Source organism: Apus apus, chromosome 14 (genome assembly GCF_020740795.1).
Source record: "Apus apus isolate bApuApu2 chromosome 14, bApuApu2.pri.cur, whole genome shotgun sequence".
Lineage (NCBI taxonomy): Eukaryota > Metazoa > Chordata > Aves > Apodiformes > Apodidae > Apus > Apus apus.
Window position 1 is genome coordinate 11,376,686 of NC_067295.1, and position 27,024 is coordinate 11,403,709.

A 27,024-nucleotide genomic window follows, 5' to 3' on the forward strand; every position below is an offset into this window, starting at 1 on the left:
TGGAGTGCTGTTTGTGTCCCCTCAACTGCTGAGTATGTTGCCATTTGAGATTTTTCCCTCTTCTTTTCCATTAAGAAAACAAAACCCCTGAAGGGCCATGTAGTTGGTTAAGGAAACAAAGCAACATTTTCCAAGTGAGTTAAACTTCTGTTGTGGAGGAAGAAGCTGTGCCTGATAAAGAGGCATTTTCCTAATTCTACGTTTCAATTTCCAGCATAGGAATTTGGTGAAAAGTATGTGCCAATAATAAACGTGGAAAATTATAGGCAAGTATTTTCAGCTTTTCTGAGTTTACTTTTCTGACCATTTTCCTCCAACTTTAATATTCTCTACTCAGGTATTTTTGAATGTGTACAGCATTATTTTAGAGAATGGCTTTTTGCAATAACTATTCTGATTTTTCAACTCTTATCCTTCTTGGTGATTCATAAGTGTTTAGGTATAAGACTGTCTCCATTTATTTATTTATTTATTTTCACAGATGTCCCACTTCATATTATTCAGTAATGTTCTTCTGGGTTTATTTAAACTGTTTCAATTTGTAATTGTGTAATACCTGACGTTCCTTGCTGTGTGAACTAAAGTTTTCTCCACCCCCTTTCCTCTCTGGGCTTGCTAGGTAGTAAAGGACATTTGTGTAGTCTCTCCTATATAAATACTGAAAAAAAGTTTATTTTCTCTCCTATTCAGGATTATTGCAGTAGTTCAGAGGAAGTTTAGAAACCTGTCAGTTGCTCACATGACTCTTAAGGCTGAGGTCCTGCTCCTCTGCATTCACTGGAGAGGCCTGGCATGTTCAGCCAGTTCCTGGCAGTTATAAATCTTGTTGCTTGCAGCATTCCAGTTTTTACAGTTCTTTTTCATCTTTCTAATAATTCTTAGCAGTTTATTTAAACCTACACAAGGTGACAAAGCTTTTCAATCCCTGAAGTGGCTGCACTGAATGACAAGTTAATGGATTCATTTTTACATGGCTAAGGCTTGCAAGAAGCTTTTTGAGCCCTTGGTGCCGTGGGGCTGCCCTGGGCTGCCTTGGGCACATGCAGGCTGGTTTCCAGGGAATGTGGGACCTGGGCAGCAGTGAGGTCAGCACTCACACCAACACAAACCTGGTCAGCTCCGTAGCAGAGTTGAATTTTATTGCCACAAGAACAAAATTCCTGAGGCTTGCCAGTCCATCTCTAGAGAAATAAATGGCTGAGCTGGCCTGCACAAACACCTGATTTGCCTTCTGGAGCTGTTATCTTTGCTGGGACAAACTGGGACATGGTCAAATTCTTGGGCTTGTCCAGATTTTGGTGTCTCAGGTTTTAGAAACTCTTACTGAGTAATGTTTAAAGTTGTCAGAATTCTCACAGTGTCAGGTAATCCATCACCTAGTGATGGAAGAGTTGGATGCCCTGACATCTGAGAGCTTCATTCATGACTTGTTACTCCCTGCCCACACTGCAGGAGTACATCATGTTCTTAAGCTTTGCTGTGCAAGGAATAGTATTTCTCTAATCAGTGCATGATGAAAAGATAATTAAGCCTTGAGAGGTTATAAGATTTTTGTTGGAAATGGAGGAGGTATGTTCTGAGTATGAGTTTTTATTTGTAGACAGCAAGACTTTTTCAGGGCATTCAACTTTTTCATTTACAGTTCAGAATGACAGCAGAACTTTTCAGCACTCAGCATCTGTCAAGATAGTACCTCCTGTTTTTAAATTAATTTGCTTAACAAGATTTATTGTGACCTTATAGAAGAGGTATAGAGAAAACCCTCACAAGGAAAGCCTTCTGCAGCTTTAGAACTTGCTTTCCTTATGCATGCCCACTGCAGCTGATGGCAGACTCTCTGGGAAGCTGGGGAAGGAGTCCACAATGAGTGAGTGAAGCTGTGATTGTGCCTTGTCTGCCTGTCCAGGGCTTACTACACTGCTCAGTAATGAAGGAGGCAAGCTGCAGATGAAGAGGTGGCACAGGGCTTTTGCCCTGGAGTCTTTATCAAAGATACCTTTTTGCTCTGTTTCTAACTGACTCTGTTTGACAGAACAAGAGCTGACTCTTTTTATTTTCTCTCTGTTTACCAGCATGTGTTTTAAATGCTTACATTGCAAAACTATAAATCCCAGAATAAACAGATGACAAATTCCAGAGTGTATTTTAGCTTAGGAGGGTTTGGTGCAGCCATGTCAGTATCCCCAGAGAGGAGCATTCCTTTCCAACCCCTTGCCTGAGCCAGAGGCATCCACAGAGAAGGGATGTATCCTCCCTTCCCCACAGACAGCTGTGGAGGTCTGAAAGCATGGCATTGGATTCTACTGCTTATGGTCATTGTCTGATCAGAAATGTTTCAAGTATCCTGAGGTTGCAGCAAACAGTTTTCCTTTTTTCCCTTGTGCGCCTACCCAAAGGACACGGATTTTTCTGTCTCTATACAAACCAAAGATTGTCTCTTAAGTGCTGAATCATAGCATGTCATTTAGAAAACTGTCTGGTCTTGTGTTGAAGACTGCAACCCTGGGCAGTACCCCAACACCTCATCCCCAACAGCCTGATGGCTATTTCCAGTTTAGTTGCTCTCAGTGGTAGGTGGCCATCCATTTCTTATTTCTGGATTGATTTTGTGACACATCACCTTCAAGATGTTTAGCAATTGATTTCTCAGTGTTAAATTACCCATTTAAAGGAAGGAGAGAGTCAGACTTTTTAGCACTGATGGAGCTAACATGACTTTTCAGCTGGGGATGGCACCAACTGACTTTTAGGGAAAAGTGGAAAAACAGAGAAAATGATGGCCCAGCTGATTTCTTTTAATGATTGCATGAGCCACCTGCACTTCCTCTGAATTAACTACTTCACTAAATTCCAATTTGATGACTTCAATGAAGACTGTTGGGGTAAGTATCCTTGAAGGAAGTCATTAAAGTACAGAAAGTAGTGACAGGAACATCACTCTTCACTTTTTCGTGTCAGAAGACAAAATCTAACAGTCTATCTCCTGGTATTTCTCTTGGTTTAAGGTGAGATGGATAGGGGTCTTTTGTAGCACCACATTTTTGTTACCTGATCTAGAGTTCCACAAAAAATAAGGTTCTGTATAAAATTGTTGATTGAGTATTTAAGAACAAGCACTGAACTATGTTGTGTATGAAAGTCTGTTTGTTTGTTTGTTTTTTCTTTAGATAGCTGTATCAGACATTTTCCAGTACCTTTCTCTGTTTTCCCCTGACTTAAAGAAAACTAGTGAAGTCACATTTTCAGTCCCAGGCAATCTTTTAAATAAGCTAATTGGTTGCTGTTGTTTCAATTCTAAATTCTCTATTGTAATTTGTGGGGTTTTTTTGGCAATAATTTTGCATCTCTAGATATCTATGATCCATTTTGAGAGCAAAGATACAAAGATAACAGGGCAAGACATTTTGTAGCTTGGTTCCTCCTGCTCGGTATTTTTTTAACAGCCTCAAAATAGAAATGCAAAAGTATGTGTCCTACTTTCCCCTCACTAAAATAGATGCCTTTTGTTAATTTTAGATACAGCAGAGCAGGATATGTAATTAATGATATCAAAGAATCCATATGATATTTAACAGGGTCCTCACATCAAGGACAAAAGAAGTCTGACGACAGCTGTCCCCAGTGATTTGGTTTGTAAAATGTTTGCTTTTATTTCAGGAAGTTGGATGCTTTCATCTATGATGCAGCAGTGCTGAATTACAAGGCTGGAAGAGATGAAGGCTGCAAACTTGTCACAATAGGGAGTGGATACATCTTTGCCACCACGGGCTATGGAATAGCGCTTCAGAAAGGATCACCTTGGAAGAGACAAATTGATCTAGCCCTCCTTCAGTTTGTTGGAGATGGTAGGGACCAATATTTTATCCTGTCTTTTCTTTCTCTAAGTATTCACAGTTCATGCAGTTTTAGTAGCTCTGAGCCTTTTATTGCTGTTCTCTCAGTCTTTTAAAAAAACAAGCAAATGCAAAACAAAGGACTGAAATGATTTCTCGATGCTGAGACAGGAATTCTCTTCCACTTTGTTCTATCTCACCTCACTGCCAAGGACATGTGCATCTATTTTCAGAAGGTGTTTTCATATACATCATGAAGTAACAATGGTCTCAATGTCAGAGAGCATTTCTAATTTTTTTTTTTTTTCCTTTGAGCAATTCCTGGGGAGTTTTTACTTGGTAGATGAGTTATCTTTCAGCATGACTGTTTTGCTGTTTAAGTGTTTAGCTCAGCTCTGAACTGGTGTGAATGAGCCTTAATGTAGGATGGATTAATTTAAATTTATAGTAAAAGAATATTAACAGAATTGAAGTAGTTTGAATTATTTTATTGGATTTCAAACAGTTTGGTTTTTTTTAACTAAAAAATAGAGGAATTGTAGGTTCTCTCGGCACTTCTGCCCTGCAGAAGAAGGAAACTTACTGCACATCTTTGATATATTTGTAGACAGCCATAATGACTCATTCTTCACATAGGGCTTGAACTACGTTTTGACTGGAGAAATTTTTCTTTGCCACAGTGAATCTTCAAACCTTTCACGTGTGCATTGAAAGAAAAACAGGGTGCTGAAAATAATTTCTTTATAATATAATGTATATATAATGAATGATGTATAATTTCTAATTAAAATCCTCCATTCGATTGAAATATGATATGTGTTAATTTTAATTTTTTTTTAAACATAAATACATGGGTTAAATTTGCATGTCTCTGTGGAAGACAAGACTTTATTGAAAAATAAATATGCATTTAAGGTCATTAATAACATGTCATTGAGACTAAGAATGGTAAATTTATGTATAATACGACAGTTTCAGTGACAGAGTGCAGGACCTCCTGTGGCCTCCTCTTCCATAAAAAACAAGACATAAATTTTCACACTGGAGATAGTGAGTATGTTATTCTTCCAGCACACAAGTTTTATTCCTACTATTAATACTGCATGACTGGAAGAGATGTAATCATCATGACTGATGCATTTTAGCTGATGCACATAGAGAGGTATCAGTGTCATCATTATTGATCAGTTGGATTTAGAGAGGCTTATGGAAAAAACATTGCCTACCTTCAGCTAAGTAACAAATGTATGACCCATAATAAGTAGGTTTCAAAAAACTAGATATTCTTGTTTTGAACAGTTGCAATAAGTTTGCTAACATCTTTGCTTTTTTTTTTTTTTTCTATTTGTGAATATTGTGTGAATAGACTGTTTTTTCTAGTTGTGTAATAATTCTCAAAAGTGTTAAGTGCTGTAATTCTGGCCCATTTTTAGATGGGGACACTGAGTCAGAGTATTTATTTGTCCCATATTAAAGAAAATGCTTTTGTAGGCTGAAGGCAGGGCCTGAGTTGTCTTTCTCAGTTGTGGGCTAACCCCTCTAGATGTTGCCAGAGCATCAATGAGGTTTTCCTTCCTTCCATCTTTCTCCATCCTTACTCTTTCATCATGTTTTATATTTCTTATCCAACAGAAAGAAATAAAATTACAGGGGAAAAAAAAATAAATGGAAGGGAAAACATTTGAAGCTATTCAAGAAAATCCTGTCAAAATACCCAAGCTACAGTGTTTTTATGCATCACTTTGTCTCTGAATATCAGAGAGAAAACAAAATGGATGGGAGGGAAGAAGAAAAAAATCTTATCATGTATTTACACTTTGACCTGTGGATTTACACAGCATATGAATGCTTTTATCTCTAACCCATTTTTAGTAGCCAAAAATCATACAAATGAATTGTCAGTGAAACTCAGTATTAAAATTTCCATATGAATAATTTATAGAATTGCAATAGTTAGAGATGGCATCCAGTTGAATGCAACCTTGTCATGGAATCTCTGCTCCCATGTTCATCTCGTTCAGATATTACTTCAGAAAATAAACTGAAGTTTTGAATACAGAAACCAAGGGGTTTGTGAATGTCTTTATGGCATTTTTTGCTGGTATTTTTAAGTAACTTTAGAAGATACTCTGAACAACCCATGAATGCTAGAATGTTCTTTTTCTCTTGTAAAGGATCTCTAAATCTGTTCAGAAAAGTATATGTTTCTTTTAGTCCCACAAATGATTACTACCTTGTCTCACTTCCTTGTGTCATAGGTTTAGATGATAATTTTCCCCTAAAAAATCCCAACAAAACAAATGGGGGAAAAAATTAAAACTTACCCAAACAACCGAAAAACCCTAAGAATGGCATTGAAGTTGAAATTTCTTCTAATTTATGAAGGACATTGAGGCAAACTGAAACAAAACACCAAGAAATGAAATGTAAAGAATTATTGCCTGGATCTAGCATGACCTGATTTTGTAATCTACATCTAACTTCAGTAGTTTTATGAGTCATCTTTTTAGCTATGAGCCTACATAACTCTGTTTTGATTAATTAGAAAGGATGAACCCAAAGTCCAGACCAACATCACTTTGCTGTATCACTAAAAATCTCCTTGATGTTATCTAGACTGAAAACAAACATGGTTGGGGGGAGAGTTTTTAATTTTAAGATGATAATTCTGGGAAACTGTCAATGGAGTCCAAATGAGATTATTTAAGTAAACAGGCAGACACAAACGAAGGTAGAAATACTTCTTTCACATGTGTAGGCTCTGCAGAATTTACTGTTCCTTAAGACTAAGCCTATCAAGAGCAAAGTACCTGGCTGTATCAAATTATTATTCAGTATGTGTAACAGAACACTCATCACAGTATGGAATAACTTCAATGAATTATTATAAATCTAGTGAGTTTCATAGCTGTGTGAAAAAAATCCAAATGAGGTGAAAAACACAATTTCTTGATATGAATGTTATACTAATAAGAGGAGAGAACCATTTGGATGATACTAGTATTTGGATAAAACCAAGTAATTTGTTCAAAAGTATATCTGATTGCATCTACAAAGCATTATCTTGTCTCTCTTTTACATTTACATGGTACTGAGAGAGCCCTTTGAAATGTGTTTCAGAGCTTTCAGTTTCCTCTGCATGTGCCTTTCTCCTATGATTTTTCTTATTTCAATTTTCCTTGCTCCTTCTAGATCATGCTCATTACCAAGCCAGCTCACTTACATGTTGAAATAGCATTTTGGCACAGTGGACAGGAATCTTTACAATCTTTCTTGCTGGCGTAAAACATCCAATTGAAGTATTAATGACTTTTTCATGCAGGAGCATCTTTTCATACTTTCCAACGCATTAGTTTTTCCTGCATTAAAGTCAGTGGCTTTGAACCCTCTTTATCTTGTTGACATTGGAAAAAAAGGAAGCTAAATAGCGAGGGATGTAGGATTGTGTTAGGGATAACTTTAAGCTTAGATGTGTGGTTTACATTCATTTACATGAGTAGTGTTCTGATCCTGAGGACAGTTTTACTGGGTGGCCAGATTATACTGATTATTAAAAATTACACTGTGAAAGTGATTCTGAAGTCTCAGTGGAAGGAAGCAGGCTACAAGATGCCACATTTGTTGCTTTAACAAGGAGGAAAATAGACAGAGGGAAGGAGGATGGAAACGAGTTGCTGAGGAATGTAAAGAGTAGCTACTTATTTGTCTCAGAAACAGGATTATTCCTAAAATATTTTATCACTTAGTCTGTGCTGTTTCATACACATAGCCCAGGTTGTAGGAAGTTGGGATGAACATGCATTTGTTAGTATAAAATTAATTGCTTTGGAACACTGAATCTTTTTTAAATAGAAGTTGTTTTTCTTTTGCTTGCAGGATACAAGTGAAATGCATTACTGGTGAATTTCTGTTTTGCATTACATCCCATTGCCAGCAAAAACTTCCAGTTGATGATTAGCACCCAGTTTTGTTAAAATAGTTGATCATCGGGGTAATCCTCTGAAGCACACTGGTGGCTTGCTATGGTCACAAGGCTAAATTTCATTGTTTTTTAACAGAGAAAAATATTTCTAGTGAGACACAAAAGACTATTTTTCTATCTTCTGTTGAGAAATAGAAGCATCCAAGAATTCAAAAGCAACTAAAATGATACAGCAGCTAAGATGCAGCAGCATCATTTTGTTTCCTCCTCTGCCCACAGCCACAGGAACGTGTCAGAACAGAAACGTGCACTGAAGAAACATCATGTGGGCTCTGATTTCTTTCATAAAGGTCTGCAAAGAGCAGCTGGACAGGCTGACATACCCAGGGGCCAGCACGGTACCCTAGCAGCTGGCAACTGCCTCTTTGTGCTAAGTTGCCACTTGATAAATGCAGGAAAGGCTCAGGCACACGGCCTGCGGCATTTAGCAAGTCTGTAACTTCTGGACTGCAACATTTGTGAAGGCACCCACTTCCTCCAGCCTCCAGTAGCAGGAACTTTTGGCCAGCTGCTTGAAGGCCCAGGTATTGCTTCTCTGGCTGGGGCTGAGTGGTGCCGTTCGAAGCAGAGTGGTTCTCTTCTAAAAACACAATGCAAAGTAGTTTAAAAGATGTTGCTCTGAAACCTGTACCATCATGTTTGGCATGTGGAGCCTAGTAGGTGAAGGGAACATACCTTTCTTTCTCTCCTTTTTTTTTTTTCTTTTTTCTTTTTCTTTTTTTTTTTTTTTCATTTGTGAGCAAGTGAGAACTTTGACAAAGCTGCTTTGAGGTTGAGAGTGCAATAGGGCTATCAAGTGTGCAAGGGATGGAGAGAAAGACAGCATGGAGCTTTTAGCCATGGGGGTTGCAGCAGAAATTGAAGGATAAAAGATGCATGACAGAAGAAATGGATGGAAATGTGGGACAGAAAAAAGCTAGGTAAAGAGGGCAACTATAGAGAGGCATGAGAGAGTATCAGCCAGCTGCCCAGGTCAAACATCTACTATAAGTGAAGTATTTGTAACCTATTGTGTTATCTGCAGGTTACAAGCTTAGTTCCAGAAAAGGTCTGGGAGGAGATCTCCAGGAAAAGAGGGCAGATGGTATAGCTGTATTAAGCCCTTAACCCTTAAGGCTGCAATCTTTAAAGCAGTTAGAGATGCAGAGATGTAAAGAAGAAAACTGGTTTTCATTTGAGTTCCTACAGAGCGTCTGTTATCCTCTTCCTAATAACTGTCAGTTCTGGCTAATCTTTATATGCTTTTAGGAGAGCTTAGTACACTAAGAATGTTTTTCCTGGGTGGATGATTGCTTCCTATTCCTTAGGGGTAATGGATAACTGTGGAAATGAGATTTGCCCCCTTACATCTGGAACAGGAAAGGTCTTTGCTATTTTTATTATTATTATTATTATTATTTTCATATTTAGTTGAAGCCTCCCAGATCATTGTCTAGATGATAAGGACGTGCAGCAGTGTGACTCACTGGCTGGTAAAGACCAAGGAGGAAATACATACGTGATTATCAGGACATATTTGCAGTGCATGCTGCTCAGGCAGAATACACCCACAATCCCAGTGAATTTCTGTTTATATATTTAGTGTCCTCCTCAAGCAGTGGGTGGAACAAATGTGACTGGAGAGTGAGAGGGTATAAGTAGAGGGTGTTTGTGTAGCTGAACAAGAGTTAGAGGAGTTGTAATATTGAAAATCGTGCTTAGCAGTTCTAATGGGGGCTTGCAGGTTACAGTCATTAGCTCCCAATATGTGTGTTGCTGTCAGTAATTTGTGTTCTCCTTGCTATTTTTACTGGGGGAAATAACTTGGAAAATAAGAGTAAGAGTTTTGGGGGATCCAGACTCAATTCAAATAGTTGCTATGCTTCCGTATGACCTCTTGTATGAAACCTTCTTTATGGATTGTATAACTAGGTCAGATTGAAATTGATGAGTTTATTGAACCAAATGCAGAATGACCTATTTGGTTTCTGACTCCTCTATTCAGGGTAAAGACCCCTTATGTTAGGGTCTGTAAGTGATGGGGTGCTGCCTTCCTCCTCCATCACTTAGTGGGAATTCTCACCAGGGTAAGTGTGAAGCAGCCTGTCCCAAAGTTTGAAAACTGCTGTTTGTCCTGTCTGAGCAAGCAGATGGTTCTGCTAGTGCAGCCACAGTCCTTTGAAGATGATGCCCTACATCTGACCAATGTAAAAATACATATGGAACCCTTCTATTCAAGTTCTATAATTGGTATATATCAGTTTTCTTTACTTGAATGATATATTTTTGGCCTGAACCTAGGTTAATACTTTGCCCAGGGGTCCCCACCCGTTATACCATCAATACCAGGCTGGTTCTTTTGTCACCTTCTGCTCTGTCTTGTGTACTATGATCTCCTGCTGAGGTGGCCTCCTCCTGCCCTGCACTTTATACAAGTCTAGGGGATGTGCTGACACCTGGGGTCTGTTCTGCTTAACCAAGAAAACAAAGGCATGAAGTGCAGTTTTGTCTTCTCCAGCAGGGCAGAGCTTCCCTTCTTGCCCTAGCACACACTGCAGAGCATGCAGATGGCTGTTAGGTAGGGGTGGCTGCAGTGTCTCAAGCAACACAGTGCTTTTCTAGACACCTCTCATTCATACAAAGCACCGTGTTTTGGATTCAGAGGAGGATGACTTTCCATGCAGTTGCCAGATCTGCCTGCTGCAGGACCTGGCATTGGTGCAGGTATATCCAGCACTGGGGATTTCCACAGCTCAGGTGGTTGCAAGTGTCTTTGTTCAACAGATCTCACTGTGTGAACCCAGTCTCTCACTCATGCTGCAGAGAGCAATGGCCCATATTAGAAATGCCAGTGCCAGAGAAGTCCCATTAGATTATTTTTTCCTCAGCTTGTTTTAGGCTTGCTGTTTCTTTTATGTTCTGTTGGCACTTCAGCACTGGGTTTTGGTTTATGGTAAGGTGGAGGCACAGGCTGGCACTCTGAGCCACCCTGCAACTGTGATTTGCAAACAGCACATGAAGTGTTAAAAGTATTTTTCTGGATCCAGAAGGGACTTATGAAATAGATTTATTCTCCTTTTGTGTGAGAGAATAATTAAATAGATTAAAATTAAAGTAAGAACTTGATGAAAATACCTCTCAGGAGTACCTACAGAAGTAGCTGTGAACCCTCAGTGACTATTCCCAGGAACCTGTGGCTTTAGCCAATAAGATTAAAGTAGGGCACAACAACACCTGTCTTTTAAGGAAGAAAAACTCAGTGAACTGTTGACTTCATTGGTTATAGAAATATTGAAACAAATTTTTTAGTTTTTATATGATCATTTGGAGGATAAAAGAATAAAAATTTAAAAGTCAGTTTTCCAATTACAAATCTTGTAAAATTAATGTAATTACTCATCTGATTGGATAATTGTTCTTGCAGAGAGTGTACATAAAGTGAAACACAAGTGAAGAGTAAATTCTCTCCCATAACTTTTATTTAATGTCTTCTTGACCAGCATTTCTCCAATGTAGGGCTAATTCCAAAGTCAAATCTCTGGCCATTGTTATTTCTTCAATTTCTCTCCATCCAACATTGTGTCCAAACCTCTATTGGTGTTTCCCCTGGGGACTGGCTGAATACAGGACATCTTCTAAAAGCAAACACTATCCTGGACTTTTGGCTGCTATTTTAAACTGTCATGAATCTGTGTTTAATCTGGCTGGATTCCCAAATCATACTGAAACCCAGCCTGGGCTTGGCTTACTTCCCAAGAGTGAAGAGCAAAGGAAGTAAATCATGGGCTTTGTTTGATTTTGGGGGTGTTGTCCTGCCAGGATGCAGATCTAACCAACAGCTGCACTGACTGTGACAGTGACCTTTGGTGCTTGGCAGCAGCTGTGGGGAGAAGCAGGATAGAAACCCTGTGGCTGTGGACTTGGAGAAGAGTTGGAGGCACTACTGGGTACACAGCACTTCTGACACTTGCTATTTATTGACTCTTGGTGTAGGCTCTTGGTTTTGCCATCAGGAGGGCACAGGGTTTGATTCTCCATCTCGATCTCTGTTCCTCATGTTCGTATCTTCAGGGAGAGAGGCAGAAGATGCTTGGATGCCACTCAGGCTTCAGAGGTCTTGCTTTCTTTGCTGGGGCAGCAAGTTTATTTTATTATTTGCTTTTTAAATAAGCAGCAAAGAAGGTTATCCTGGTTTTTTTGTTCTCTTTTTGGATGTAATGATAAAACTTTGTGCTTATTTGTCTCTGGCAAATTTGTAACTATGGACACACTTAAGTGATAATGAAAGGTTTTAATTTTTTTACTAATCATGACGAAGGCAACAGACAAGTATTGGAGACCTCTTATTCCCTCTCAAAAAACCAAACCAACAAAAACCCACAACAAACAACCAAACAATAAAAAAACCAAACAAAAATCTTACCCCAATTATTTTTCTATTAGTACATGTGGAGAATGATGGATTATATGGGTTTGGGGATTCTGTTTTTTTATAAATAACATGTCATTTTCAGTATGTGTGTATCTTCTGGGATGCAGGTGTGAATGCAGAAGAAACACAACTGAGAAAACAAAATTAATTCTTTGAAATGACCCACAAGGCAGACAGATTTAACTGTCAGTGCCTCGGGGCTGGCCCATGGTTTGGGAAGACTCTGCCTCTTTTGGGCATGTGAGTTAATGGGCAAAGCTGAGAACCAAGGGAGGATGCCAGACCTTCCAGGTACTGGGCTTAGGAAATGACGGGGACCTGCGGGTACCAGTAACCCTTGAGAGCAGACACATCTCCAAGAGACAGTGACAGAGGCTGCAAAAGGGCAGCATCTTTTTCAGCTCTGAGAGGATGGTGGCTGGGATAGATGACACCACAGCCTGCAAAAAATCCTAAGGGCTCTGATGAGGAAAAGCATGTAATTCTACCCTTTGATCTGTGTCTGGATAATTATGGTTCTGTTTTGAGAAAAATGTTCAGAGGGCTCACTGAGCAGTTTATCACTTCTTTGCAGAGTGATAAAGTGTCAAATACTCTAGAGGTGCTGCACTAAACTGCACGAGGAAAGGCATTCTGGGCTGGGCAGAGCACAAAAGGCCAATGGGCATGTTGCAGAGCAAACAGCAGCCAGAGCAGAGAGCACTGCAGCCACAGGGGCAAATCCAAGAGAAATACAAAGGGATCTAAGTACTGTTTGTGCTGTAACATAAAAACATTTTAAATAGTCTTGAACTACCCACTGAGAGAGCTAGAATTTTGCAGTTTATTAGAGAAGACCATACCGTGTTTTGAGCGATTAGTGCAGAGGCTCAACACTGTTTGAAATATGGATCTTTAAAATACTTGCTTATAGTGATTCTCACAGTATGAATGAGGCAGACTTTTTATGATAGAGTGCCACAGAAATTTAAGAAATAATTTAATGTAGGCATCATACAGTTATTTGTGAATTTTGCAGGTTAAAAATACTGGGAACATATTAAACAGAAAATAAACACTGTGGTTTTTTTTCTTGATCAAATACATTGAAGCTGTTCATTTTCTAATCTTGTGCCAATGCCATCATGTACTTTGCTATAATCTGCAACTATTTTTTTAATTGTTGATCTAGTCCACACATAGATGAAGGTAGAAAATTATTATGTTTGTAAGTGTGTGAAGTGAAAACAAAAAAACCTTAAAACCAGACTGATTAGTATTTATAAGTAACCTGAGACTTTCCTATTAGATTCAGGGTTGAACTCCACTAACAGCTGGTTCATTGAGGCTGGGCATTTGTGTATGTTGTGGTTGCTGACTTGGATTTCCAAGGTCTGTTTTCTGGAAGATTTCAAGCTCTTACTTGCTGATTGGAATTACACAATGAGGCAACTGAACTCTCCAATGATTAGTAGTCACTAATTACTTGCCTTTCAATTACCAGATATTGCTACAGGTGTCATCACCTGAGACATGCACCTCACAAATTAAATCAACCAAAAGGATTAGAAGGACACCAGCACTCCTCCAAAAAAACTTGATTCTTTAAAACCAAAGTTTAATGAGACTCAGAGTTCAATGTTTTGAGTTCCGACTCTAGGCCAAGTTTGGAAATTGCTGGAATGAATTGACACTCTTGTTAAAAAATTCCTTGTATCTGAGGATTTTGTAATAAAAATGTTATCTCTTCTGTAAATATCTTGGATAAAACATAATGGGCAGGAAGAGAAATAAATGGACAGGGCATTTTTGCCAGTTTTGTAGGGTCAGCTATACAGAAGTGTTTTTAGAGTTAATTTAGTAACTTTTGTCTGTGTTTCTTTGTGTATACATTTACAGCATATGTACGTATATGCTCTAAATGGTAACTGATTTATATATATAGAGACCAGAATTAGCAGCCTAATGTGTCCATTCCCAGATAATATCATTTCATAAATAAGAGAATCCAACAATTCATGGTGCTCTGCAATCTATAAAATTGTGGATTAATTTTGGGTATTAATTAACAATTATTTCTGTCATTGTTGCATATGATAGAAAGGATATTGTAACAGCAGGATCTGGGGGACTCTGGGGTGTTTTGTTCTTCATAGCTTGCCAGGACACTGTCATTTATCTTGACTCAAAACAAGCTTAGTTGTTTTCTGTAGAGATGTTTTTAGAAAGGTTAGTGGATTATCAATAGTTACTTTAAATATACGTGCCAAAGGGAAAGAAACTGAGAGGAAACTGTAGTAAAAAAGAAGTTTAAATTACTTAGTGAATTTTGTTATGAATTGTAAAAGGGCAGAGCAGTCAAATCAAACTGATGTTTGACAGTTTTGGGAGATGTGGATTTTCCTGTGGGAAGTAATGAGGGCTGATTGTCAGAGCTTTGGACACTAATGCACAAACCAGAAATACTGCTCTCTTTTTTTATTATTCATAAACCATGGGGAAGGCTTGAAAGAGAGACAAGGGAAACATTCCACTGAGGTTTAACAGAACAAAAGTAATCCAAATGTTCTGATTTAGGGAAATGCAATAAGGAACCCCAAGTATCTATGTAGTGCCAGTGTGCAATATCCATACTGTTACAATTAATAATTTAGTGTCCTTATGTCCTGGATTAGAAGACTTTTAAAGATACATTAGGAATTACTTACTTCTTTGGGGATGCTCTTAGGTATTTTGAAGATGGAGCACTGTAATTTGGAAGTAGATACACTGCTGTTTCCAGCTGTAAAGGTTCAATTCATGCTTTAAGCACAAAACTAAACTCAGAATTACCTAGGAACCAAATTGTCTCTCTTGTAAATTTGTCAAATTCCTTTGCTAAAGTGCTTCAGTACTTGTCCTTTCTTCTTCAATTTTTCCTCCACAGTCTATGAAAAGCAATTTCTCCATTCCAGTCCAGTGTTCCACTTCCAACTCACACATCCAAATTATTTGTGGTCTGCAGCTTTCCTAATGCCCTGACACTCTCTCCTGCAAAATGCTCTTGCACGGCAAGGTCATTGATATTCCAGTCTAGCTTGGAGGTAGCTGAAATGTCAATATAGCTCCCAGCCATTTTTTTCTGGTCTTTAATCCAATGTTGTATAGATTAGAATACTGAAAATGTGTTCCCTCATCACTGGGTGATGGATGACTGGATCAGGAAACTGTAGCATGGGAATTCTTCTGCCAAATCAAAGCTGTATCCTGAACTGGGAAACAGACCAAGCCAGCTAGCACTGTACTTTCTGGCCCTCTGCATTGCTTACCGTATTTTCTAGAAACAGTGAAGTTTGTGTCATTAAAAATAATAATAGAATTACTCAGGTGACTGTATCACCAAAAGAGTGAGAAGGCACCTCTGGCATATGGAATGTTTCAGTCTGAAAACAGATCATATCATGCGATATAAAAAATGATCTTGGCAGGAACAATTGCAGTTTCTTGCATGTCTCTGTCCATGTTGGCAGTAGCAGCCACTGCTAAGTGATAGTGTCCTTCATCTGAGGCCAAATCTGAAATATGGATTCCAAGACTATGGGCCATGGGGAGACAGTGGATCTGCTTCCTTAGCTGTAAGTAAATGAAATGTTTTCATGGCAGTGAGGTTGTGGCGTAGCCAGAACCAGATGCCAGGAGTGCTCTGTTTCAAGTATGAGATGCTGCCAACTGTTGCTCTGCTGCTGCCTGGGAGGCAGGCAGGGGCAGCAGCAAAAGGCCAGAGGAGCCTCTCAGCAGAAAGACTGGAGGATCCAGAAGGCCAGGAGGGAGCAGAGGGATGTGTCCAGGGCACCAGGAGAGAGAAGGCTGGGGGTACTTGACATGGAGAAGTTTGCAGTTACTGCATCACCCAGGTCTCAAGGGAAAAACAAAGTGAAATGAGACAGAGAACCAGGAGAACTGTATCTGAAAGATACTGCTAATTGCAAGAAAAATAATTAAAAAGGAAACTTAAACAGGAGAGGAGTCATACTGTATTCCTGCCAGTATCCAGGCATTAAGTGACAGTTATTTTCTGTAGAATACAACTGTTTTTCCTCACTTGCTGCATGTGCTGTTTGGGAATAGCTCGCCAAGCTTGCCATCACAGTAACCTGCAGCCACAGTGCTTTGGGGGATTTTATATCCAGTGATGGTGATTGTCATTGCTTGGAAGAAAACCAAAAAGTTTTGATAAGTAATGCCTTTTGTTTCTAAAGTGCTTGTAGACAGAAAGTGGTTTAAAATGACATCTCTAACTCAGTATACCTGTTACTGAAATGCAGCCAACTATGAGAGGAAATGTGCCCAATGACTATTGTAGTGATGGTTCCCAGGGGCAGCCAACAGCTGGGCCTGGTTGCTACAGAACATTCTGAATTTTTAAACTTGTCAGTTAATTTTTGTTGTCTGGGTGGTCTGTCTTTCAGCATTCAAAAGCATCTTCTTGGGCTGGGAGGCTGGAGTAAAAATATGTTATGGAAGGGTTATGTGACTGTAAAGGATACGTGGACACCCGGATACTAATGTTGTTCATGAGGTGATCTGGTTAGTGGCTATTCAACATAAAAAATAAAACTAGATACCAGAACACTAATAAATAAAATCCCCAGATACCCAAACTCTAGGGAGCAAGAGATAACAGCAATGACAACAGAGACCAAACACACAGAAGAGGTTCAGTCAGAACATTGCCAACCTGTAAGAAAAGGGGAAATTTATTTGGTGATATTTAAGGCAGGGGTCAAAGTGGATCAGGGAGGAACAAGCATGAGAAAATCTCTTTAATAAAATCTGTTGCTTGCTGGCTTTACTTTCCAGTCAGTATTTTTGACTGTGGGATTTGTTAGGGGACTTCTGGAAATACCTGAGGTCAAATCCAGTGGTGTGTGGGGTCTGGGCTATTGCATGGGCTTAGCCCATGCCAGTTTTTGAGGGGTCTGTGTCTATGGGTGTGTTTGTGGATCACACAAATGATGGTGTGTGCATGCTTCATTAGCAAATTTCACTCCTCATCAGCTGGGCAGGAGGAGGAGGAGGACCAGGCTGTCTTCATTTGTGTTTGTAAGTGCCATGTGGGAGCTGTGAATGACACTGCTGACCGTAGGGGTCTATGTGTGCATCAGCACCTCTGGACTCCACACATGGGTTTGCTACCAGCTGGACCTGCAGATGGGAGCAGCACCAGTGGCATCTATTGGACTAGGATGGGAAGAACCTCCTAGGTATGAGCATGCACTAAGCACAGCTCTTGTGGCTGGGGTAGAGGAATCCCCTGGGACTGGAACCCTTCAGTTCCACTCTCGGTAACAAGCAGTACTAGTTACAGCAAGAAGAAAGTTTTACCCAAATTCCAGATCCTACTTTTTTGAGCAGCCAGCTTCCCATAGAATTTATGAAATCTGAGGACATCTGTAACTAGGGTGATATGAGTTGAAATCTGCTATATTTGCAAATCCTTAGATAAGACTACAGAGCTCCACAAGCAAGTGTTAAATGGTGCTGTATTTTTAAACTTGCTAAGATTTTCAAGAACTGTGAGCAGCAATTTTTTTTTTGCACTCTAACTGGTTTGACTCCTTCCTCTCTCTAGGGGAAATGGAAGAGCTAGAAACCCTGTGGCTCACTGGTATTTGCCACAACGAGAAGAATGAAGTCATGAGCAGCCAGCTGGACATTGACAACATGGCAGGAGTGTTTTACATGCTTGCAGCAGCCATGGCACTCAGTTTAATAACCTTTGTCTGGGAGCATTTATTTTACTGGAAACTTAGATTCTGCTTCACTGGAGTCTGCTCAGACAAGCCAGGATTATTGTTCTCAATCAGCAGGGTTAGTATTATTTTCATTTACTCCCTTCAGGCAACAGACAGAACCAGCACTACCTCTCTCAAAAGTTATCTTTCCTTTTATTCCCACTTGGACATTTGAAATATATGGTAGAGCATCAGTGTGATGCTGTAGAGAGGTCAATGGGCTCTGGATATACTTGCACTCCATGGGAAGTCTTTTCCCCACTGGATTATTCTATGGTGTGAATTATTATATGCCAGGATAATCACAATAATTTTACCAAACCCAAAGTAGCTTTAAATATCCAAATAACTGATACTTATAGTAAAATAAAGGAAGTATGAGTTTGTTCTTATATTTTTGACAAATGAGTTTGCTGTTTTTTCTCTCTCTCTTTTTAATTTATTTTTTTTTAACACTACTTTCATTAGATATTTGACTTTGCTGGGTTTTTTTAAATACAGCTAAGGAGAATTGAAAATTATGCTAAAATGCCTAATTGCTTTAAACTGTACTGAAATTACCCTGTAGTCAATTGGGTTATATTGGAACTCCATTAGAAATACTCTGCCCTGCTCTGTTGGAGATTGTCTAGAAAAGCATATACACTTTTACCTTCACACTTTACATTTGAACTTCATACTTTGGTCCTTTTAAATGTTAAATTCTCCTAACCAATATGGAGGGGAAAAGTGCCTATTTCAAAGGCAAATTTAGGAGAATTACACCTTCACAGGGTTGTAAATGTCAACAGAGCTCACAGGAGTTACTGAAGATGTTGGAGTTAAAAGGCAGACTTCAGCCTTTTGCTCGAAATGAACTCAAATTCAGGATTTAAAAAGAGATGGGATTTTTTTCCTGTATATTAGGTTAGGATACAGAATGCCATGACTGCAGATACAGAGAGCCTGACTAAGAGCCTTTTTATTATATGAAAGTGAAAAGTACCTTAACTTCCAAGAAAATAGCCTGACTGTTTAGAGGGATAATTTAATCTCTGCTTCAAAATAATTGTTTCCATTACTGAAGACTAGTTATATTTTGTGATGGGACTAGGCAGCTTTTTGGGGTAACTTCTGATCTTGTTTTCTAGAATAAACACTGGAGGCCAACACAGACCATTGGTTTGTGAAATACTGGCAATTTTTTTCCTTTATATTTCCAACAGATATGGCAAAATTATTCTCCCATATCAATGTAAGGAAATGCTAAAAGAATAGAAATATTTTTAATCTTTCCAGTCATTAGATAAACCATGCTAATTGTTCTTTATTGTTAATAAAAAATAGAATGGAAATATTTAAAATGTACACCTTGTGATTTAATTTGTTCCTCATATTGCAGGGTATTTACAGCTGCATTCATGGAGTACATATTGAAGAAAAAAAGAAGTCTCCTGACTTTACTTTGACCAATTCCCAAACCAACATGTTAAAACTGCTGCGAACAGCAAAAAATATGACCAATATCAATCCTTCAAGAATTAGCTCCCCCAAAAGAACAGCTGATTTTATTCAGAGGAGTTCCTTGATTATGGATATGGTCATGGATAAGGGAAACTTGATATTTTCTGATAACAGATCCTTTCAGACAAAGGACAACTTTATTGGTGACAATGTGAGTGAACTGCAGACACTTCCTGGCAATAGACACAAGGACAATCTTAACAACTATGTTTTCCAGGGTCAGCATCCTCTCACACTGAATGAGTCCAATCCAAATACAGTAGAGGTTGCAGTAACAACTGAAGCAAAAGTAAACTCCAGACCCAGGCAACTTTGGAAGAAATCTGTTGAATCTTTACGTCAAGAATCTGTACGTCAGAGTCAAGGTTCCCAGAGAGAAAATGGGTCAGATGAAAACAAGCAGCTTTCAGTGAAAAGCCAAATATATCTTCCTGAAGAGATTGTCCATTCAGATATATCAGAGACATCAAGTCGAGCTACTTGTCATACGGAAACTGAAAACAACAATAAGCACCACAAAACCAAGGACAATTTTAAAAAAAGGACAGTAGCATCAAAATACCCAAAAGACTGTAGTGAAGTGGAACTGACATATCTGAAAACCAAACAGAGCTCTCCACGGGATAAAATCTACACGATTGGTGCTGACAAGGAGCCAGAATTCCACTTGGACACACCTCAGTACATTGAAAACATTGTCCTTCCAGAAACCATAGAGCTTCCTGATGTCTATCAAGACAACAACGACAACTACAGGAAAGCAGAACATCCTAACAGGACTCCTCTGCATAACGAAGACAGTCTTCCAAATAACGACCAGTATAAACTTTATGCAAAGCACTACACTTCAAAAGATAAAAATGCTTCCCTAGGTGATATGAATGATAGATACAGACAGAATTCCACCCACTGCAGGAGCTGTCTTTCTGATTTGCCCACTTATGCGGGACACTATACGAGCAGATCTCCCTATAAATGCGATGCATGTTTGCGGATGGGAAACCTCTATGATATTGAGGAAGATCAGATGCTGCAGGATACAACAAATTTGTCACTTCCTGAAGAAATATATGAACATAGTTGGTCACAAAATAATGCTCTGCAATATAATAAAAAGAATAAGTTGAGGATTAGCAGGCAACATTCTTATGATAATATCGCTGAAAAGTCAAAGGAAATTGATATTGGAAGACGTTCTCGAAGTATAAGCTTGAAAGAAAGAGAGAAATATCTACAAAGTAGTCCATATGCAAGCATGTTTAGTGTTCCCTCAAGCAAACTGTCGAGCAACAAGACCTCCCTTTTAACTCATGCCCTAGAGGACAGTAAGCGGAGCAAGTCCCTGTATCCTGTTCACTCAGATGATAACCCCTTCCTGCACTCGTGTCACGATGACCAGCACTTATCTCTTAGGCGAAGCCCGGCTGATCTTTATAAATATTCATTACCAACAAGAGGAAGACATGATAATTACTTAAGGTCATCCATAAAGTCCACAGCATCATACTCTTCCAGGGATGGTCGGATCCATAATGACATGTACATTTCAGAGCATGTTTTGCCTTATGTTGCAAATAGGAATAGCTTGTACACAACTCCAAGGGTTTTTAATTCCTGTAGCAATAGACGTGCGTGTAAGAAACTGCCTAGCATTGAATCAGATGTTTAAATTTTCCACAAATACTTCATCTATACGGAAAAAATAGTTGCCACCATCTTAGAGGGAGAATTTATCCTTTAACAGTATCCTGCTATGGTAAATGATATGTAAACCTCTCCCTTTCCCAGTGTACTTTTGCACATGAATAGGTAAACTGGTATGCTCTTAACCATCCTTATTTTAAAATATGTCTTGTTGAAAAGGATAAACATCAGCCATTTATGTATGCTTTATATATAAATGGCAAACTGTACTGAAATAGCCCCAATATATGTTGGCAACTATGCTGATTTGTATCTAATTATTTTGCTATTTCGGTTATTCTGATTTATGTTGCTAAGTATCATTCAATGTACTTTTGTCCTTAGAAATGTTTAATGATTTTTCTAGTACTGGATAAGCAATATGGTGTGCATGTAGTATGACACAGACAAAAAGAATTAGGAACTTATTTGCACAGTTACAAAAGTAAGACTCTACAAGAGAACAGAAAGTGAAACTTTCAAAAATATATTTTAGCTTCATAATAATTTCACAGCCAAATAATAATTTAAAAACCCCAAACTCTGGGACCTCAATAAATAAAATACAGCGTGTTAGTATAAAATTAGTATGGTCTTTCTAGACTGACAGAGAACAATGGGGAAGACTGTAGGCCCAAGCATGTGAATTGCTGTGTACCAAAAGGAAGCCCCATGGATATTGCTTAATGTTAATGTACAAATGCTTTTTTAATATTTCACACGCACTTACCATTACAATCTAAGTTTGACAAGTCTGCTGTCATCTTGATAAAAATTTCACAGCTGCCTAATCCAGAGTATATATTTTTAGATATCACTATATGGCACTTACTATGGAGCTGTGGACTTTATTAGTAACCTTGAGGCCTAAAGTGTATGTAGGTTTGCATTTGCCCCTTACTGGTGATTACTCAGGGCTGTATAGTATTTCTTTTATTCCTTCACTTCTCAAACCAAATCCAAACCCACTGTAGTTCTTTGTTCATAGTGTATTAGTGACATTAATTATATGTTAATAGTATTAGAGCTGTTAATACAGTATCAAACACCGACAGCCATATGTTCAGTATAACCCATGAGGAGCACAGTGCTGTTTACTTGCATGCACAGTGAAGGATTAACACCTCTTGAGGGACTTCTTCCTTCCAGAATATTGCACATATTTGTTGAACATCAGATTGATTTTTTTTAAGCTCTCTGATCAAGTCTGTTATATAAATGGAATACATGCATAGATAGCTGAGGAGCAGTATCTTTATTATCAGTTACTGGTGTATGAAGATATTGGCATAACAGGGATGCATATATATGCATATATGACTTTTACTTCTAGGAAAAGATCAGTGAGATTATTTCACAAATAAAATCCCTGTTGCACACCCCTCCTTATCCCAATTAGGAAAAAAGAAACACCAAACACACACTAGATTTTATCAATAAGGGAGTGTGGAAGGGAAGAGAGGAAGTCTTTCATTAGTAGAGTGTGCAGCTGTAAATTTAAAGTAAATAAGCATAATTGCTAGTATATTTAAGTTCTGAAAATATTCAACAGGTGCTCTCCCATTCTCCTGCTACTCTGTTGTGTAGAGGAAGTTTAGATTATTCTAGTGTTATTCCCTGCATTTCACTGCAGAACAGTGAGCATGGAAACTATTACCACTGTGAATTGGAAAATGTGAATTTTACCCTAACTTTTCTCTAAACTAAATCTCTTTTCAATAGAATCATGCCTGTCAGCTGTATTGTAATGCCAGAGGCACAGTATGTAAGTTGCTTAATTTGGAATAGTGTATTGCTGAGCAGAGTTGCACATGGGAGGTAATACACATGATGTGCAGGGATAGACAAAGTACAGCTTCTTGAATTTTGTTTACAATTTTTTTATGAAACAGAATTAAGCTGGCTTTAGCTACCAAACAGTCCAGAATGAGTCCTTGGTATTTACAAATGTATCTGTATGTTCACCATGATGGTGAAGGATGATATTTTTGAAGGAATTAAATGTAATGAGATTTGGGCTTCCAAGTCCCTTTTGAGCTTCCAAAAAAAACTCAGTATACTTTATTATAAGTATGTTCAGAAAGCATACCTATGGGTGTCTGCAAGCTGTTCCAAGCAAATATGTTTTGAGCATTATTTATTCAACAGTTGTTCACAATTATTTGCCCTGATTCACATGGTATGCTTTCTGCTTCCTGGCTGGATGTAGTTTTTATAAATAGAAGATCCTTACCTACCCTCAGAGATAGATTCACATTTCTTAGCAACAGTTGTATGAGCTAAGCAGGGCTAGGCTGTTTATAGCATCAATATTACTTTTCATCAACCAAAAACCTTTTCCCCAAGACACAAGTATACTCTTTGCCTTGGGTCTACTGGAAAGCATATTCACTACAGTGATAAATATTGTTGTAATGAGTTTAATACAAATATTTCAAGCAAATTTTAATTTCCAATCCAAATCGTAGTATATTAAGTAAAACTTAAGCACTTTGAACTATCTGGTGTGCTTCAGCAGATATGGTATGTGCTGGTACCATACCAAAAACTGCCATGCAAGTTGCTGAGAATTTTACCAAGTGAATCATAAAACAGTGGTGGTTCTTGTATCATCTTAAAGCTCTCAAAATATTTGCTGAATGCTCCAAGTCTTTAGTATCACCATGTCTTTCAAACTAGCCACAAAGAAATTCAGTCTACAGATAAGCACTGTATGTGAAGTTGTGAGAAGGAAATATAGCCCATTTATAATGTTTTCTAAGTAAATCATTGAGATCCAAATATAAGCATCCCAAGAGCAGGTGGATTTGTCTTTCTGTGAAATGTACCATTAGCTAGAACAAAATACATTGCAGTGCTTACTTTTTCTGATTTGAGCAGATTTCTGGTGACTGTAGGGATTTGCCTACAGTCTGCAAACATGCAGTACAACCACCTCCCCTAAATCTAAACAAACTAAAGAGACAGAGGGAAAACTTGATAATGTCGCACAGCCATTGTTCACATGGAAATAAAAGATGTTGTTTCAAAGGAGAAAAAAAACACCAAAACACCCAAATTGACAGATCCTGACAGCAGAGGGAATCAGAATCTGCATGCATTTCTTGTTTTGATCTTGGCGTATCATATGAGTGAATAAAGGGGGAAAAAAAGGCTGAAGTGCAGGGTTGTAGGCGAGTAGCTGGTGTGGTTGTGGATGTAGAAATGTAAAGAAGCAGCAGCTGAGAAGTTGAAGAAAACTCTTCAACAGCAGAGCCACAAGCCACAGCTTGTAAGGCTCAGCCTAAAGCGTATGGAATTCTGAATATTGCCTGAGCTTTGTTGATATATTTGCACTGACTTTCAATTAAACAAAGATCAAGACTTTCTGTATTTCCCTCTCTCTCACTCTAGCTGCTGCTATTCTTGAAGAGGAGAAAAGAATCTTCCTGCATAACTGGCCATCCTTTCTGTACCTTTCTGGATGGTGCTGGTGACTTGTTACATTTTCCTGATTACAGCTCTAGCAGTTTGTTGGTCATTCCTGTCACCAAGATTTCCTGTGACTCCAGCTGGAACTGAATCAGGCTGTAAATGACACGGGCCATTCTTGGTAGCATGTCCTGTAGTGTTACACTGCTCCTGGATGACAACTTTTTTGGAGGCAGGATTTTGAATTGCTGAGGAATGGAGTAGGTACATGGAGGTAAAAACAGCTACATAGACATACCTGCCTCTTGCTTTTTTCCTCTTTTAAAGACATTGTAGATTTTCTTAATGTTTTCATCTTTCCTTTTTCACCACAGTAAATTTTCCTTTTCCCTTTTAAATGGATTTTGTGTTCTGCTTGTGTTCTTAGAGCAGTGTAGCCACCCACTAACTTAAACGCATGGAAATAAGATATTTAATATGTAAGATAAAATTAAGGAAAATTAAGAGTTTTGTTATCTCATTTAATGTTTTTGCAGCTTTTGCTTGGAATTCATTGTTCTGCTGCCTAAGAAGCTTGGTTAGGAAAAAGAGTGCAGTGGACAAGCAGAAACCAAACCACCACCAGCTCACAGTGTTTTGGCAGCATCTCATAAATGCATGTCTCCTTCTCTACGATCTTTCAGGAACACTTAGGAGGTGAGATAAGGCTCATAAGGGAAATCAGGACTGATTTTTTTTTTATTATTTTTTTTTTTTCTGCTGGTGAAAAGAAATCTTTTTACATAGTTTTAAAGGTAGCAGAACCTGGAGCTGTGTAGCATAGGTTTTCTGTGCTGGAAGGGAGAGAGAGAGAGAAAGAGAGAGAAAGCCTCCTCTGGATGGTTGTTCAGAGCATGAAAGGCTTGGAAGCAGTTGTGTGTGTGATGTGTCCTGATTTTACTTCTCTCTCTTGACCCTTTAGGAAATACAGGTTCCTAACTTAGACATCTCAGTCAGGTGGGCTCAGAAAAGTAGTGGTCTACTTTTCCGCAGCCTCAAAAATGTGCTAGTTAAATCTGCATGGGAACACCAGTTAAACCCTGAGGGTGCACAGACACTCCTGTGCTTATGCAGGTAGTTCCTAAGGCAGCACCTCTCCTGGGGGGCTTGGCACAGCTCCCAGCCTAATCAGTATCATCGTTTTCTTTAAACCAGGTAACTATCCAGCATGAAATGAAAGTGTCAGAATCTAGTCCTTGTAGAATAATGTGCTGTTTTCATATTTCTGCAGAGTAGCATATGCATCTTAGTGATGGGGAAGATTTTGGTACTAGTCCTTCTGTTGCTGAATTCATCAACATAGAACAGGAACTGAGGTATGAATCTAAGGGTCTAAGAGTCAGCTTGGATTTAGGAAGAATTAAAGATGTGAACTTTCCTGTTGTTTTACATTACATTTGAGATGTTTGATATATAAATCCTAGTGAAAAAGGATATTTAAATGACAAAATCCTATTACTTAATATAAAGAAGTAACCATCCTGTGGCTTGGCTAGATGTGTTAAGTGTCAGTCATCACATCATGTGCTACTTTCAAGATGCAGTCATACATTCCCTTGCTAAACTCCCTTTCCCAGCTCCTTTTAAAGTAGATATCTTTCCTGTACAGGGTAATCTAGTTTGCAACATAAAAGGAGTTTTCAGGTGATTCACTTACATTTTTTGTTTTACCAATGTAATTCTTTTAATCCAAACTTCCTTCCTATCTAGAGGTGAGCCTTTAAAGTGTAACAGTGCTGAAGGAACTTCTGAAAGATGAGGAAGACCTTTTAAAGTATGACTTGTATGATATGAGCCTTTTCCATACCCAAACTTGCCTGCACTACCTTAATGAAATGTATTAGCAACATGTTAGCATTTGCTATCAGGAGAACGGAGCTCAGTTTAATCACAGGTGCGTGTTTATTTGGAGATGCAAATGCAAGTATAGACAGGTTTAGGGTATGATAGAGTGAAAGGCTCACCTTGCTCTGGCTGGAGTCACCTGTCAAGCTGTGGTGAAGTTCAATGGGAGTAGCCAGAGTGTCATGTCTCTCACATCGCTCTGATCATGCAGATGTTTGTGTCTGATATGCACATGTTTTACATAGTGTAAAACTCTGATTGATGCTCAGTTTTCACTGTGGAATTAATCCCATGTTCACCTTCATTACAGTATAGTAGTGGTGTTTGTGGGATGGAGAGGTGGTTGTTTATGTTCTCTGCTGTCTGCTGCCCTGCTAAACGGGAGCAGAAATTCTGCCTTGCTTCTCTCTGATCTGCTTTGGAGGGTGATTGCACTCTTTGTAAATAAGCTCTTAGTTTATTTAACCTCATTCAAGCTTTTAAATTTTGCTTTGCCCTGCTTCTGTCGACCTGTATACAGAGTATACTGTCTTAAAATACATGCTCTTCCAATGTCCTGCAGCT

At 38.7% G+C, this 27,024-nt stretch overlaps 1 protein-coding gene across 1 annotated transcript in view; it reads left to right on the forward strand.

The window, feature by feature from the left end:
• GRIN2A (glutamate ionotropic receptor NMDA type subunit 2A) overlaps positions 1-25,335 on the forward strand; it is a 160,304-nt gene extending 134,969 nt beyond the window's left edge. Inside the window, exons 11-14 of the mRNA XM_051632502.1 lie at positions 3,658-3,845; positions 17,817-18,055; positions 19,361-21,021; positions 24,559-25,335. Of these exons, the coding sequence (XP_051488462.1) occupies positions 3,658-3,845; positions 17,817-18,055; positions 19,361-21,021; positions 24,559-24,574 (2,104 nt within the window). The 3' untranslated portion in view covers positions 24,575-25,335. The remainder of the gene's footprint in view (positions 1-3,657; positions 3,846-17,816; positions 18,056-19,360; positions 21,022-24,558) is intronic.
• Positions 25,336-27,024: the final 1,689 nt, after the last annotated feature.